The sequence below is a fragment of the Anas platyrhynchos genome, chromosome 2 (genome assembly GCF_047663525.1).
Source record: "Anas platyrhynchos isolate ZD024472 breed Pekin duck chromosome 2, IASCAAS_PekinDuck_T2T, whole genome shotgun sequence".
Lineage (NCBI taxonomy): Eukaryota > Metazoa > Chordata > Aves > Anseriformes > Anatidae > Anas > Anas platyrhynchos.
Window position 1 is genome coordinate 34,187,252 of NC_092588.1, and position 17,585 is coordinate 34,204,836.

Here is a 17,585-nt window from a genome sequence, read left to right on the forward strand (position 1 = left end):
TTATATGCAGTATTTCACCTGAAATTTGTGAGGTTTATGACCTTTCCTTCACTTTGCTTGCTTTCTTGACACGGTTTCTCAGCCTTTATATCACCAATTTCGGTCTTTATTTGTTGTTGATGTTGTTTGTTGTGTTTTGTTTTGTTTTCTCTCCAAAATCTCTTTCTTTCAATACTGTGATTTATATCATTTGTATAATTTCAGTTCTCACTTTCGGCCTACCAAAGAGATAGTTAGAAGAAAAGAAATAAGATCTGACATATCCCAGGGCTTGTGATGGTCCCAAGACCTTGCACTTCAATATAAAGGTCCACGTCCTCTCTAACCGTGGGATCTAAGGTGTAATGGTCTCATCCATCATGCTTCTGTTTTACATCTGAGTGAAATTCAGAAGTTTGTAAACTTATTCATTCTTTCAGCCTCTCCTTTAAGATGATCTTGTACTCCTTTTAGTTTTATGCTTGCTACAAAAAAAAAAAAAAAAAAAAAAAAAAAAAAAGTCACTTTCTCCAAAATTTTTGTTTTGAATCTTTTTCTCCAGCAACTTTTTCCAGTTGTCATTCATCATTTCCAAGCTGGCAGAGGAGGCTATTGACTTGATAATTTTCACTGCTACATTGGCAATTCAAGCTTAAGTTTTCGATCCATGGAGACCCAGATAGAATACACTGAGCGCAATGGAAGAAAAACTAAAATGGGTAACTTTGGAGGGTGTCCTTTCAACAGCTTATACTCAGTGCACATTCAGTTGTTAACTTCACAGGCATTTGGATAGAAAGTTACTTTTGGTTTTAAAAAACAACAACACAACTTATTTTATTTGAATTTGATACCTTGCTGAAGAAGCTTCTGAATTTTTTTAGTCTAGTTGCGTTTCAAAGCTTTGCAACACATGTTCACACTTGTAGTTTCAGCTGTGTCTGTACATCTAATACATTTGGTCTGCCTTTGGAGGAAATTTACTGTATGGTGGTTAAATATGAGCAACTGTACTGTCGTCTTTCCTGTGCTGGTTATCATTTTGCCTCTATTATGTTACTACTGTATATAAAATATACAAGAGTGTGTATTAGAAGAATTCCATGTTGTAGAAGTGCAAAAGACCACACATTACTCTTCTAAATCATTTGAAAAGTTTCTGGGGTATTTTTTATAGACCCATGTTTTTAAAAATCTAAAATTCACAGCCATCATGTGAGGCCAAATAGATTTCTTCAGCTCTTTTCTTATCTGAGGTTGTTGACCTCAGGAGAGGAGGAGAAGGTTACAGGGTCAAAGTCTTTTCCTCCTTGGAGCTTGCTGCTTGCTGGGAGAGGGTTGGCTGGAAAATAGATGTTTTAGAAAAAGGGTTGAGGGTCATGATTTTAATTCTGTTAGGGAACAGCTGGTTTGAGTTTCTTTCCACTTCTATCTTCCCTCCCTTCCTCAGAAATCCATGGAGAGAGAAAAATTTGTTCAGAGGAAAGCAGTAACACAAAAATAAAGGACTGAAATATTTTCATATTTAAAATAGATCATGTTTGTTATAGGATTTCACATTAAGTGAGAAAAGAGGAAATTATTAAAATAACTCAAATCCATTATGTTCCAGTCACTGAATTGAGATTGATCTACAGTGCCAGAGGTCTATTTGTTTTCCTGCCAAAAGTTAAATCGTTAATAGTAATGTTTTAAAATTTTTAGTGGATAAACAATATGCATTATGATTTTAAATCTAGTGATGGACAAAGCTAATTATAAATATGTTGTGTTAGTTTGCATGCAAGTTGCTGAAGAAGGATGGTTTCATCTGGCTATTTCTGTTCGGATTTTCTTCATCATTGCATGCTGCTTTCATGCACTAAGACCAAAGAGAGAGAAGGAAACTCACAACTCTCAAATGAATGGCAAACTAGGAACAGATTTTTCGTCTGCAGTCCTCTGAAACACTGGCCTCAGGCTGTGTTGGTGTGTGGCTCAACAGCAATCAGAGGTCATAATTTCATTGGCGGTTAGCATCAGGTTTAATTTTTCTAATATGTTACATTTACCAAAATGTCTGGTTTCAGTTACACTTATGCACTGACTGAATCAGCTTTGAGCAGCCTGATGTTTTAAGGTACCTGAAAGGCTACAAGAACGTTTATGGAACACATATGCTAATTGTTTTTAACCACTTTCCTTTCTAAACACAAAAATGTGTTTTTGGAAAGCCATTTAACAGTAGTAGCTAATCATGGTGTGCATTTATTCTAAGAAATGAGCACAAGGAATAGGTAAAAGAGTTGTTTTAACAAGACTGCCATCTACTGATTTCCACAATTAAAAATATCCCTGATGAGTAGATTGCTCGTGGCTTTTTATAGTTTTATTTTTAAGATTTGCAAGATCAAGAAAATCCTAAAGTCTTTCTTTCACCTTAGGAATGCGACCAGGTTCACATTGATGACGTGTCTTCAGATGACAACGGTCAAGATTTAAGGTACAAGAGAACTGACAGAGATAAAATGTTGCTTTGCAAGTTTCTCCCTGGGAAAGTGATAAACTGCTGTAATGCTTACAGTAGCCCATTGTCTTTTTAGCTGTTTTAGCCTTTGCAAGCCAGCAGTGAGTAGCTAATGGTTGAATACAGCCTTTTGCATTCAGTTAATTTTGGGGTTTTCTTATTTCTAAATAGCACCTATAACTTTGGAACGGACGGCTTTCCTGCAGCCGCCACCAGTGCTAATTTGTGCCTCGCAACGGGGGTGCGTGGAGGAGTCGACTGGATGAGAAAATTGGCTTTCCGTTACAGACGAGTAAAAGAAATATACAATACCTACAAAAACAATGTTGGAGGCAAGTGACTATGAAGTATATAACAAATATAAATGAGAAGCAACAAAAAGGAAAGATTTTTGTTTTCTGTTACTTTTTTAACATCGTAATATTTAACTAGCTGTTTAGTTTGCACTGTGTGGAAACTTGTATCTGAACTAATGAAAACAAAGGAAAATGACAGAATGTCATTTAATTTTGGTGCAGACATGCCCTTATCTACTCCGCAGGTCTTCTTGGTCCAGCAAAAAGAGAAGCATGGTTACAACTAAGAGCAGAAATTGAAGCTTTGACGGATTCTTGGTTAACACTTGCACTGAAAGCACTCACCCTTATTCATTCAAGGTGAGTATGAAGAGCATGGAGCAGTTAAAAAACATTAGGATGTCTGCTGGTGATTTAGAAGAGGCTGCCTGGTCTGGTGGACAAAACACTGGCCTGGGGAACCTTCTCATTCCTTGTTCTGGTCTGACCCTGATGTTCTATACTTTGCTCTGCCATAAGGTGGAGAAAAATAAATTTCTTCACAAAGTAAGTGACAATAATAATGATGAAGGTTTCTGATGGGAGGGATAAACTTTTATTTGGTTTGGTTTGATTTGATGTTTTGTTTCATTTTGTTAAAAAAAAAAATAAAATAAAATTGTGTTTTCTGTTCCACAGGACAAATTGTGTGAATATTCTTGTGACAACTACTCAACTAATTCCAGCTCTGGCAAAAGTCTTGTTGTATGGATTAGGGGTCGTGTTTCCCATAGAGAATATTTACAGCGCAACTAAAATAGGTGAGCTATTTTTATAACGTTGTGCTATATGTGTAGCTGTGATTCTAAATAAAAAGCTGCTGTAGTCTCTATGTATTTTTTCTTAATACATATTTAGAAGTATACAGATTAATAATTGATCTCATGAAATACGTTTCATGCTAAGGCACCTTAAAAGTGCTTATTTATGTATGTCATGATCCAGCACAGAAAACTTTATTAATCTCTATAAACACTGATACAGTCTCTGTTAGGAGGAAATATAGTAACTTTTTTTGTGTGTTTTCTCAAAATTTTGAATGCATATTGCTGCTTAGATGGCTTTTTGGTAGGTTGTCGGTAGAGACCACTGCAGTCATCTCAGATTAACAGAAGAAATTCTGTGAAGGTAAGCCTTGGCTGCATTCATTTTCATGTGCTCTGGAGCAAATTTTGGTAAACAATTTACCAGAAGCAAGAATGTTTTGTTGCAGAATGTAATTATTTAAGTTCATTCATACTGACTGTAATAAGCTTCAGCCGGGCAAATGTTTATTTCTGTTTTCTGGTTCAATATAAAAGATGTTATTATGAGCATATAGAGGTACATGGTACCAGATGGCAATAGTGCTTGTAGTTTTTAACATGATTATGACGTATCTGTTCTGTCTCAGATTCCCTCAAAATTGTGGGCTACATGAAAACATTTTTAATGTGTTCTTAAGTATCTATAATACAGGAAGCTCAAATGGCCAAGAAAAAATGGTGGGTTATTTTTGTTTGGTTTTGTTTTTTAAAAAACTTGGTTGAGAATTCTGTATAGAAATTAGATAGCACTGCCGTAAAAGATTTAAAACCAATTCCTGGGTAAAAATGTAACTGTACCTGTCTGTAGAATCTTTAAGGTGAATTAGGACATTGAATCATAATACTTTAAATACACATTTCAATTAAAACTTCGTAGTAAATATTCACTTATAACTTTAAGTATACAGGACGGTGGATACTTTTGGAATACCATGTCCAGTCACTGACTGTCACAGAAAATCATGAGATTTTTGTAACATGACACAACTCATAATTTTCAAGAATGTTTTACCTAGTTAGTGTTGCAGGTTTTTTATGCCTAGAGCTACTGTTAAAGGGTGTCAGTGAATGGTTTGGTTTCTATTGTCCTATAGCTGAAATAACTATTTTGAAAATTACAATTCTTCCTGTCAGTTGCTCTAGACACCCAGCAGACACACAAGTAAGCATGCATTATGACCAGACTGAAGGGATCTTTCAGAACGGGAGCATTTAAGAAAATTTGACTGTAAGCATTCACTTACATTCTGGCTTCCCAGTATTGATACCTTGTATGTACAGAATTGGGATCATTTCCCTAGGTCTATGCAGTGAACTAATGAGCCAAGTTAATGGATCCCATTGCAGGATCAAGGATCTTACCCATGTATTGGATTACAGGCATTTAAATCCAAATCTTTTTGGTGACCTCCTATGTCAGGATACTACTGTTCCAGGAGTTGTGATTAATGCTGTCACAGGTTGCAGAGAAAAAGCTAGAATTTCTACTCAGATTCAATCAGTTTACTCTGTTGAGGACACTGGCTGTACACAGCTGGTAGAGACTTCTCCTGGTGGGGAAATCGTCACTGAAACTTGTCTCAGATTAGTACAGGAGACAAGAAAGGTGATATTGCAGACCTCTGGTATGCTACATCTACCATGTCATGTGCATTTGAGGACCTTTCAGGGTAGATTTGAATGCTGCCTGTCAGTTGCTCTGGCAGAAGCAAAGCTTCAGTGGGCTTTGGACCACCAGGAGTGGTGCCATCCTGCAGGAGAGGCTCTTCTCCCTTCTCTCGCAGTAATTGTAAATATGTATTCAAAGTTTTGGGGGGTCCAAGCTAAAATAATAGCAGGTGATTTCATGATATCCCATGACCACCTATCCTGAATAGTCTGTTTTGTTTTGTGTTGTGTTTTTTTTTTTTTTTTTCTTCCAGGAAAGGAAAGTTGTTTTGAGCGAATAATTCAGAGATTTGGAAGGAAAGTAGTGTATGTGGTTATAGGGGATGGTGTTGAAGAAGAACAAGGCGCAAAGAAGGTAATGGCTCTTTTTCAAGATTTCAGGGGTCTGAAAGTAAAATTGTCCTTTTGTTATATGTGAAACAGTGTGTACTGGCATTTGATTTTTGTATCTTTGCTTTATGAATTATAATGTTTTGATCATATCTAGTAGAAAGCTGCATAAAACTGTAGATAATGATGTGTCCTGCTGTTCTCCAAAAGACACATTATGCTGGCTATGCATGTTTGGTGTATTTCAAAAAGGATCCAGAAAATGGGTCCTGGCTTCTGTGCCAAGAACTAATAGTTCTGTTTTCATTGGCATCCCAAAATACCACATCAGATGTTATGAATGTAAGCAAAAAATGGTGAATCTTACTGATCAAAAGCAGTGTGCTATTTGACCGTATGAAATACATATATGTCGCACCTTGAATAGGTATGTAGGGCTGGAGCACTTATACATAAATTTCAGTTTTCTTGTGGGTCCATAATTTTAATTCAGGTAAATACTCGTGGCTTTCTCTGGGAGAAAGGGAAAAAAATCACATTTTCCCCGGTGTGGAGTAAGCTCCATAAAGAGCAATACTTCCTGCTGGCAAATAATAAGCAGTATTACTCTTCTCACTCTTTTATCAAAGAGAAGCAGAAATGGAGTCTTCACTTGAAGGAATGAGGCATAATTTTGACTATTGGAACAATAAGAGAATAAATATGAAAATGGGCATTTTTATTATTCATTCCTTTTACAGGTAAATTGTTTTTACACAACTTTTACCAAAAAAAAAAAAATCTCTGTGATACTTCTATATCTGTTTCCACTGTAACTTTCTAAATTGGCAGAGTAAAACAAATTAGCCTACATGGCATTTTACCAGATGCACCAATGACTGGTTTTGCTTCATGAAATCTGGGTTTTGTGCCCCTGGAGCATTTCAGGCAGGTTCCCGGCTTGTCCCGGCACTTTGCAGAGCATCAGTTTCATATATCCCTTTGGCGGACGGACGGGAACAGTTTGCTCCTTTCTCCTTCAGAAATTCCTTTCATCTTTGTGGAGAAATGTTTTCCCGCTGTAAATGATTACATTTTAAAAGCTGCATTTAAAATCAGTAGAAAAAAATCTTCTTTGTTCCTTTTCTGTTGCTCGGTGAAATAGTGTTGTATATGATAATGGCAGGAGTAGTCCTTTTGGTAACATTATCTAATTCACTGCTTTTTTCAACAGGAAACATGATTCAGAAAAGCATAAGAAAAAGCCTTTCCAGTTGCTAAGAGGTGTAGCAGCATAGAAAGTTCCTTTGTGCCATTGCTTCTGTATATTCTTTCTTGGTGGAAGGAATTTTCAGATTTAAAGCATGTTAGACGCTCTGGATTAAATTATCTCTTACAGCAATGCCAGAGAAGTCAATATGTGTACCAGCAGCCCAGCCTTTCTGCAGAAACTATTAATTTGATTAAGGGAAATGCTTCTTGGGTTCTTGTCCTGCTCCACCTAAAAACAATTCACCATTGCAAGTTGTGACGGCAGGGTTTGCTCTCCGATGCATCAAGAGAAAGAGCCCATGGTGCCTTGCTGTACTGGAAGCTGCTCCCAACTCATACGATGCCTTATTGATTATCTGCTCCTCAGATTGTTTTTAGCATTATAAGGAGAAGCAGGCATGGGAATGCACCCTAAAGTATGCTTAAGGTTAAGACATATGCCCCGCCTAATGAATAAATGGTATTGCTGTATTAGAAAAATTGTAAAAGCCTAGATCTTCTCCAGTGAGTGTGGAAACAAACCAGTATCTACCCCCACAGAAAATGCGAAGCCCATCAATCCAAACTGACATGACTGTCTCCATTACCTTTCTTATCCCCCTCACACTGTAGCTGCTTCCTTCCCATCAGCATATTGGATTTTGAGATATTCTAAAGGCAGGGACAGATTTCATGCTATTCCTTTGTACTGTGCTTTGCTGAAGGGCTTTAGCCTGTGGGGAAGCCCTTAGTATACGTGCATTTCTTTACATGGGACACAGAGAGTAGGTCCTTCCTAATTTAATGCTTGAATGGCCCTTCACTGATTACTCTAGTGAGTATTTTTAAGTGAGCATATAAATTCAAATCTATTTAATATGAAAGATTTTTATTCTGTTTCTTTAGTGAAAAGATCTGAACTTCAAGCTTAGGTGCTGATAAAGATAAGTGTTTTTTTATTAAAAAATAGTTCACCAATAATTTAGTCGATTGCTTAGTCATGAAACAAGGTTTTTCATTTTTTTCCTTTAATCTAAATATTGAGTTAATACAACAAAAGAAAAAATGCATTTAAAATCTTTTTATTATTGCCTTTGTTGTAAAAATTCAATAGTACATACTTTTTAATACAGGTGAAAAGGTCATTGCTGTTTTGAAAAAAAAGAATTAGGACAGACATTTTTAGTAAATTGCCTCCTTTGATCGATGAAAATAAATACAACACACTGAGGAAACCGCATACCCTTACATTTCATGCAGCATGGGACAAGCCATGGTATCAACACCTTGGCTGAGCTGTCACTTCCTGCAAAATATTTTATAAGACAATTAAAATCCTCAGGACGTTTGCATTACAGGCTGAGGAGAAATCTTACCCTTCTGGATCAGTTCAGCAAGCAGTCAGGGCAGCTGTAACTCCAGGGTTCACGTGGAGGTTGCTACCTTTGGATCTGCTTCCCTGGGAGAAGAGGGAGAGGAGGAAAGAGAGAAGAGGGGAGAGAGGCAAGGGGTGCACGGGGACAAGGGGTACAGTGTGGGGACATGTGCCCTTGTGCCCGCAGCAAGCACAGGCGTGGGGCTGCCTTCTTGCCCTGTGTACATCTGCATGCCACTGCAGTGACATAAGTTTCTAGGTTTCCCTGCCAGAGACTCTGATGTCCTGATTTTTATTTTTTTTTTTTTTTTTTTTTTGAGCTCTTCTTTTGCATTTGCATTTAGAGACACAGTTGGGAAGTATCCATAAGGCAGAAAGAAGTCCTGTATTTTCCTACTTAGGAGAATCCTCCAAAGGGTTTCTCATTTGTGAGATGAGACAAAGGAGGAGGATCTCTCCATGGAGGAGCTGGATTTTAAATCAGGTGATTTGGGAGAGCCTAGGCAAATCAGTTTCTCCCTTTGTCTCTGAAATGGTTGCATTGCTTTGGAGGAAAATTGAGAGGAAAAATCATAAATCTTCATGGAGCAATAAATAGAATATAAATGGGTATCCAATCTGCCACTACTTTAAAGCTTGCAGTCACACTGTGCTGCTCAGGTTTGGGGTAGGAAGTAAAGACGACTGCTTAGCAAAATCTGGCAGAAACACAACAAAAATACTGTTAAAGATGACAGAAACTTATGAGTTTTCTATTAAAATGTGTCACAAATCTCAGGAGTAAGTTTTTTTTAGAAATATGTATTCATTTCAGGGAAGGAGGATAGTCTGCACTTTTCAGTATTGCCATCAAAAATGTCTTTGTTTTGTGCATGTGTTGAATTGAAACACTTTCATTTATTTTGTTGAATAAAATAGTTGCAGATTGGTTCTTTTAGTAAATATGTGCTGAAAAATAATACTGTTTCTATTTCATAAATTAATTACCTTAATATTTTTAGGTTATTGAATAACTTTATAAAAATTAGATTTGCTAAGTTAATTTAATTTTTCATGTTTCTACCAAACTAACACAAAGTCAAACTTTCACCACCACATTTCATTTCAAAATATCATTAAAACAGTCATAAATATATTTATTATCAAGTATGATATGATATGTTATTAAATATCTTCAAAATGATTCATGCCTTTTAGTAGAAAAAAAGCTTCATATATACTTCGAAGATACTGAAACAGTATCTTGCTTACTACCAAAATCCTTGCTTACTACCAGTCTAGTCATATGTTACTCCAACAAGCAATAAGAACAACTTTCTCATAGTTTCATTAGCATCCAGTTACACTGCTTGTTTATGAGTGGTTAGCATTTGTCATCCGTTCTTGCACAGTAGTAAATGAGATATTAGCATTTTTTCATGTGCCCAGAATAGAAGACACGTGTTGTGCATGATATGTGTGGTAAGTGTTGGCAGAGATGCTTTCTAAAGGCAATATGTAGTAAATATATATCCAAAGAAACTTGTCTGCTCATTTAGTAAGAAAAAAATGGGCCTCTGCCTCATGGCTGTGTTGCCACAATAGTTGTAGATATGTGGGGCATGGTAATACAGGAATAATGTTCAAGGTTTTGTAAGATTGTTTTGTTACTTCAAGCATTTTTCTTTTGTACAGTCATTTGCTTTCTTAGATAAAGTGAAAATTATTGTATATACCTAGTAAACACACATGCACATATATGGAGACGTGTACGAGATTGCATATACACACACAGGCACATGCATGTAGCTATATATAGATCTGTATCAGATTTGTTTCGCCTTCTCTTAGCTAGAAGTCTCAGAAGTCTGTGCTGTAGGGTCAAACTGACAGATCTGAATCAGCCACATTCAACCCGTGCACAGAGCACCCATGCAGATTCCAGTCCCTGTGCAGCCGCTGCGTTCGTGGCATGTTTCATTTCTTGGGAGTATACTGCCAGTCCTTTGACCTATATGCAGAAGAACTGAATATAATTATAACCCTGAGATTTACACAACTTCTTTGTTTTCACGGGACTCTCCAGGCTCTCATTCCACGCCTCACTCTTATAACTGAATGGTATAAATGGAAGTATACTCCTTTTGCAGACAGATATAAATAAAGCAGAGGACACTTAAGTGAATTTCATTCACAAAGATATAGCCAAAATAATGACCACTTAAAGTTTTGGTTTAAAATCTGACCATAAACAGCTGAGGGTAATCGAAAACTCAATATTGCATATGGGCATCATAGCAAAAATCACTGTGATTTGATTTAGCAGAAACTAAAGCTTCTGTTAAAACAATCAGGATCTTTAACTGCCCTAGACGCCTGGTGTGTGTACACTCTGTGATGCTGAGGTTGTTACTAGGGAAGCAGTATAATGCTGGAACTGCATGAGGTGGGAGCTGGAAGCCAAGAATTTATTACTACAATTCTCCCTATTCATTAGTTTGCTATATGACCTTGGAGAGCTTCCATGTCATTGACTCTTGGCTTCTGCATAGACACTATTCAAAGGCAGATGTCCACCAAACCCCTCACCACACGACAGCTTTGGTATGCAATTTACACCCTTCTGACCCAGCAGCTGAGGCACAAGTGGTGCCAAGCTGACAGCGAGAGCTGGGAGACCAGGTACATGCTGCCTTGCAGCTTGTGAGTGGAGAGGGAAACTGCAGCAATGCAAGAAAGGGAGGTAGCACTGCTGAGTGCCCCCAGTTGGCAAACATGGCTCAGATCAGCTGCAAACACAGAGTTGTACCTGTTTGTCATTGATGTAATGCCCCTATCAGACGTTATAAATTCTACCAGGAAGTTCTTGCAGCCTCAATAAGTGATAGATAGAAGCTTTTGGAGATCCTGGAGAACAGCATGATGAGGAATTTTTATTTCTCTTTGCTATTGTTCATTCATTTCCTGAGCATGATGCAATAAATGAATCTTTAGGAAAGATTTGAGCTGGAAAACAGTGGTGCCTGACCTGACAGTGAAGAGGACAGACTGTCTATGTGGTGTAACAGGAAAGACACTGGGAGCTGTAACTCAATGAGATAACTGCATCTAGTTTCTGTCACTGGTGGAGCATAGAAGCAAATCAATAGAAGACTAGATTGAAGATGCTGAAATAGTAGATGTCTTGTTTAATGCTTCCTTCTTATGGATAAGAGTAATGTGTAAAAGTGTTTTGAAAATAATCTAAGCATTTGTTCCAACAACATCTCACTTGTCTCTGAATTATTATTTTTCCCCCAAAAGCAGCTGTGGCTCACTTACTTATCTTCAAGCTGAGACTTAGTTCTTTCTTAAGTCTTCGTGATAATCCAGAGTAAAAGAGGAATTATTCCAGTGGTGCTTTCTTGACAGTCATTTTATTTTCTTCCTGAAGAATTTTTGTTATTGTAAAAGGACATATTGTATATGTCCTCTGCATGAGGACATATGTTGACACATCCATATGACATTTTATTCCAGATCATGAGTGTCTTACCAAAGCAGATCATCCTCTTCACTGTACTTTTATTAGCATTCTGGAGCTTTTCTTTAGGGGAAAAAAAAAAAAAAAAAATCTTTTGGGCAGAACTAAACAAGAGGTACTCACCAAATGCTCTCCAGCTGTTAGTGGGCATCTTTTCCATGGTAGAAAACTAGAGTTATTCTGAAATAAAAACCTTGAAACAAGGACTGGGTGCTCAGCCCCACATTTATCACTCTGCAGTCCCTCCTATTTTGCAATTCTACTTGCTAATACCTGTCCTTAATTTGTCCTTAATTTGGTGCATGCTTTCCAGATTCCTTAGCGTGCTCCTTTGCTGGTCATGCACCACTCTTTAGCAAAGTCTTGCCGATTAATTAATCCAGCTTAATTAATCCAGCATTATCTCCTCCATCTTTCAGAAAAGCAACTGATGATTATTCCTTAGCAATTGCCATTTGATTTCAGAGAGACTTGCCAAGACTCAATTAAGTTTCTTTTAAGAATCTCTGCTTTATTCCATAAGTTGAACCCAATTCATCATCACATTGATATCTGGATTGAAGCATTATCCTCCTAAAAATAATTCATGTTTATATCGTGACAGATGTTTACCTGAACTCTAAAGACAAATTTATCATAAGCTATGTGCTAAGGTGTTTGATTGATGGGGGAGATTTAGAGCAAACATACAAGGTTCACATTAAACATGCACCTGGAAACAGTGTGTTTCACATCGCGCTTTTATGCTGTTTTCAAAATTGTTCTCTATTCAAAACTTGAGAATGAAAACCTGAATTAAAGAGGAAGTCAGCATAGAAGTGATGATCAGAAGAGATGGAGTTTTGCTGCTGATTTAAATAGAATTAGGAATTTCCTCAGGAATTTCTGGGGGAGGATGAAGAAACCTTTTCTGAGAAATTGTCAATAAAGTGACTGGGGACCTCAGAAGCTATTGTGATAGCAAATTGCTTGTGGTTTGCCTCCTAAAGATGCTGGACACAAGCTGACCCAATTAAATGGTGAATATGGCCGTGTACAACCTTAAGAATATTGTTGCATTGAAACTGTTTTCCCGTGGGATTGATAGAAATTTTCCCAAAGAAAGCTGATGGTTATTTTTATTATTATTATTATTTATTTATGCAAAAGTTCTTGCTGACAGTATAATCCTTGTTTTACAGTTTAAAGATAATAAAGATAGTAAGTATTCTTTATCAGATTTTTCCCTTCATGGATGAGGTAATATGTGCTTTTTCCTGGTATTTGTTTTTGATTTCTTCAGGTTCTTTGTGAACATAGTTGTGCTCCAGAGTGAGATCTTATTACAGTTAATAGGAAAAAAATATGTATTTATTTTTAAATTGTCCCATATGGAAAAAATGTTTTAAGATCAGTGCTAACAATGACCGAAGTTGTAAAAAACCACCAAGATAAAATTCCCTTCAAAGTGATGTGAGCAACATATGAACTATTCTGAATCATCTCTGCTATGTTCATAACTCACCTGCCAGGGATAGTTTCCCAAAGAATAAATATGTTTTGATAGTAAATATTACTATCACTTCCTTTCTTTTTTTTTATTTTTTATTTTATTTTACTGAAGTCCTGTTCCCTTCCTCAGATTACCCACCTGCTTCATGTATAACATAGTTTTCCATTTTTTTTCCTAGAAACAGCATTTTCTTTTGCAATATATCATAATTTGATTTTCTTAAAAAGAAATGAGAAATCCCTCCCTTCCTTTAAGATCTCATGACATTGTTATTCGTGTTGGCAAATAGATGCGCTGTTATGGATAATTTATGCTGGGGGTCAGAGAAACCAGAGATAAATGTGAAAGGCTTGGGGGTTTAAGAACTCTGACTCTTGCTTTTTCCTTGCTGTGTTACCATGTTCTTGCAAAAGACAATGGGTGGGTCTAAATACCAGAATGCTTTGGGTTATTTTTACATGTTGTCTGTGCTGTTCACAGCATGCTATGCCATTTTGGAGGATCTCAAGCCACTCTGACCTTATGGCCCTTCACCATGCCTTGGAACTGGAGTACTTGTAGCAGCTCAGCAGCACTTTGAAACCCCAGAGCCTCCTTCTGCCCGTGGATGGTATGCCTGTGTCTTGTGTCAGCATTGGACTACAGAACTTTGTGATTTCAACATGTTGACGTACAGCTGCAATTGGTCTTAACCCTTGCCCTTTCAGTAAATGGAGGAGCATGTCTCTTTCTTCAGAACAGCTGTGGACGCTGGTACTGCAAGTCCAATGAAAATAAGCCATGTGAATGTTTTAACAACTCATCTTTACCGTATTTGCTACCAAAAAGAAATGGAAAAGGAAAAAAAAAAAAAAAAGAAATAAAAGAAATAAAAGGTTCGTACCTGTGAAGAAAAAAAGGACCTGCACGTGCTTTGTTGTTTTTAGACTCTTCAATGTGACACACACCGTTTCTTCAACACAGCGAACTTGATTGCACAATGAAGACTGAGATTTTTCAAAATACCAGTGGAGTAATTTTCTTGTAAAGAAGGTTTACTTTTTGGTTTCTCATACCCAGGGTACTCTGTACATCTTTACTTATTTATGAACAGACTATATTTTGACATCGTATAACTGAGGATATGTATAATAGGAATAAAGGCTATTATAAGCCTTTGCCTTATGGTACAGCAACTACTTTTGATTTTAGCACATTACAGAGTAGTTTAAAATATGTCTAATTTAAACAAATAGGTACATCACTGAGACAATCATGTACAGGAAGAATTTTTTGTGTAAATTTGTAATAATGAATGATTCTTTTACATATTGTTAAGGTAAATGCTATTGAAAGATAGTAATGCCTTGTTGGTAAAGAATGAGGCCACATGTGCACAAACTGTTGTGCAGTGCCTTATCAATGCGTTGGTTATAAATATGTAGATAATGGATTTTTTTAGATAAATTTGTCAAGACCAAAAGCATGGATGTCAAGTGTCAATAGGAATTGGGTTTTGTTCTTTTCAGCTACTTCTCTACCTTTTTCTTCACTCACCTACTCTGATTATGAAAAGATAAATTTCATTTCCCCCACTAAGGAAATATACATAATACACAACCAAAGAGGAATGCATTGCTGTCTTCTGTTTCCTCTTTTAATGTCAACATATTAACCCTTTTTTAGAGTATTGAAAAATGAATTAACAGATTCATTCCATAAAGAAATAGAGAGAGAACACAAATATATTGTAAGACATGACTTTAACTGGCATCTAGGTACCGCACAGTTTTTGTCTTGTCCAAAAATAAAGGAAATTATCATCATTATTTTTAGAAATTAGAAATGGGAATATTTTGGAGAAACTGAACAAGGATACTCATATACATTTAAGTTTTTTAATCCTCTTCCACCAGGAGTCAGATTTTCCTAAGATATAACATCCATTGCCGGCAATGGAAATACTGAAATACTTATCATCAAGGAGCTAAAATTTGCTTTTGTCTATATCCGCTTACAGGACAAACCTAGACTGTGTCTGTCTGTGACTTGTGACTTTTCTAATCTTGAAGGCCATGAGCTACTTGGTCAGATAAACTGTCAGTCTGACTTTTTGGCTTGAATTGTACCAATTCCCTTTGCCTGATTTAAATCTCTTCATTTAAAAAAAAAAAAAAAAAAAAAATCAGCTTTGTTGGTTCATTCTCCAGCTTTTCTTCTTGTTTTCTTTTGCTAAAAACACCAGCCTTGAAACAGCTACCTGCAAAGCTACAAAGCACCGATGTAGCTGCAAAGCAACGCCCTTCTCTATTGAAGGAATCATATTGCTGCTAGAATTCAATGTTTGTGGATTGCTTTATTACCAACAAAGAGGTTTTTATTCTACCAAGACTTGCACATGTGCTTTACTTTACCTGGTATGAGTACTGGAATTCACATGGTACTCACATACATAAAGCACGTTGTGGGTAGTTTTTAGAATTGAGACTATAATTAGCCTTTTTTTTTTTTCTTCAAGCAAATTAGACAGTGATGGGGAGTTGGTTGTATTTTTTTTTTTTTTTTTTGGTCTCTTTTCAATTTTTAGTCACTTGCCGACTGAAAAATAAACAGTTTATCTGGGCCTTATTGTACAAAAAGTGTGTTGTGTCCACAATTGTGTACAGAATTTTTCTTCATTAATTTTGTTTTAAATTAATAAATTTGATTTGTGAACATATTAAACAATCCTCTTGTATGCAAGTCTATGATATTTTTGCTCTCTAGGTTTGGAATGGGGAGACATCTCTCTTTTCTGCCCCAAGGCAAAAGTTGTTCACCTGCTTATGCCCTGCTGAGGTGTTAAATAGGATAACAATATTTGCACCTAGTTTACAAAAGGCTCAGTTAGATGGGTTGTCTGGGGGAGCTAGAGAAGGTCAGTGCAGAAATGCACTGATGCACAGTGTCCTGGAAATCTGTGTCTAAGTGACTTACAAAAAATGCCTAAATGTTAGGTACTGTGGTGCCTCGGCTGGTTACCCCCAGTGCAAACATGTCCTGAATGGATTAACCCCATCGCACAGACATTTCACTCTGGGCTATGGCAAGTCTAAAAACCTCTGATGATCTACAGCCCAGGCATCTCTGGGAGTTAAAGATTTGCATTTGTCTTTTACAAGCATGGAGCAGGATCACCCTTTAAATCAGGGAAGAAGTAGCAATGCCATCTTTTTAAAGCAGACCCAGGTTGGTTTACCATAGACCAATGAAGAGTTGACTCAGGAGGTGGGTTTGATTTTCTCTCTTAGTGATGGTGAGGGGTATGCCCAAACCCACATCTAGCCTTCCAGAAGTTCATGTGAATTAATGGCTTTTAGACTAATCTGCCCAAGAAATACTGTATTCCTACTGGTACTGCCATGCCACCTGCACAGAGGTTAGTCAAGCTGAAGACTGTAGAAAAGTAAATGAGGAGAAACTCTGCTATCACCCATGTATGATTTTTTGCACTGGCTGGTGTAGAGCACTCTCTGCTCCTCCAACAACACGCCATGACAGGAAGCTTTCTGGACTAGTGAGATCCAAGTTTTGTTGCTGCATCATAGCATGGCTTCAAAGGAGAGAGGGACAGTGCTACAAGGTGGGAAGTGTGAGGCTTAGTTAAAAGTGAGTTTGTGTCTTCTCAGGGTAAAAGGGAATTAAGTCTACAAAACTTCCTTTTTGAACTAATTGCCTGATTACAACAGCAGTGACCAAACGGAGTGCATTGCAGCCATTCCCAGCATGCTGTAGAATTAACTGATGTCTGACACGTTATCTGGGGCATTTGATCCTACTGGTGTCTGAGGTGCTGGAATTGCCTGGCAAGTGAGGGCATTAGAAGATTTATGAGAAGAAATGTCTACTTTCCAGCTCCCTTCTGGCCCTGGGAACCAAGACTGGATATATCTAAAGAGATCAGACAGCTAAATACAGGGAACTCCAACTCTGAAAACTGTTTTAATTATATCCCATATCTCTGCTGGAAAATGAGAGTAAAGGGCTTTTCATTTTGCAAACCATTTATAGTGAAGTTGGTGGGACAGCAGGCTCAGTCAAATCGTTCATCTTTACAACTGTTTATCATCATTTCTTTCTGTGTTACTGCAAATAAACTTTCACATTCTGATACACTAGGGAAAAATATATTTTTCATTTTATACTAATAATCTACATTGCCATCTCTAGTTTTTAAATGGCAATTAGTTCTTGTTAATGGTGCTAGAATAACAGCAGAAGGAAAATAAAAGTACTGGATTTAACCGAAGGGAAAGTATGTATCTGTCAGCTCCCATGGAAGCCACCTGATGTTGCCAGCTAACACCTTGCAGAAGTCAGCCCAATGCATGAGTGAATATGTTA

General features: G+C 37.1%; 1 protein-coding gene across 17 annotated transcripts in view; it reads left to right on the top strand.

Moving 5' to 3' along the window:
* EYA1 (EYA transcriptional coactivator and phosphatase 1) overlaps positions 1-15,939 on the top strand; it is a 163,118-nt gene extending 147,179 nt beyond the window's left edge. For 16 of the 17 annotated variants that reach the window (XM_038174190.2, XM_021273521.4, XM_021273520.4 and 13 more), the window contains 6 exons: positions 2,403-2,461; positions 2,657-2,817; positions 3,027-3,141; positions 3,460-3,581; positions 5,549-5,649; positions 13,704-15,939. In XM_038174190.2, the coding sequence (XP_038030118.1) occupies positions 2,403-2,461; positions 2,657-2,817; positions 3,027-3,141; positions 3,460-3,581; positions 5,549-5,649; positions 13,704-13,784 (639 nt within the window). In that variant the 3' untranslated portion in view covers positions 13,785-15,939. Of the gene's footprint in view, positions 1-2,402; positions 2,462-2,656; positions 2,818-3,026; positions 3,142-3,459; positions 3,582-3,892; positions 3,949-5,548; positions 5,650-13,703 lie in introns of those variants that run through there. The other variant, XM_021273524.4, reaches the window with a different exon arrangement.
* Positions 15,940-17,585: the final 1,646 nt, after the last annotated feature.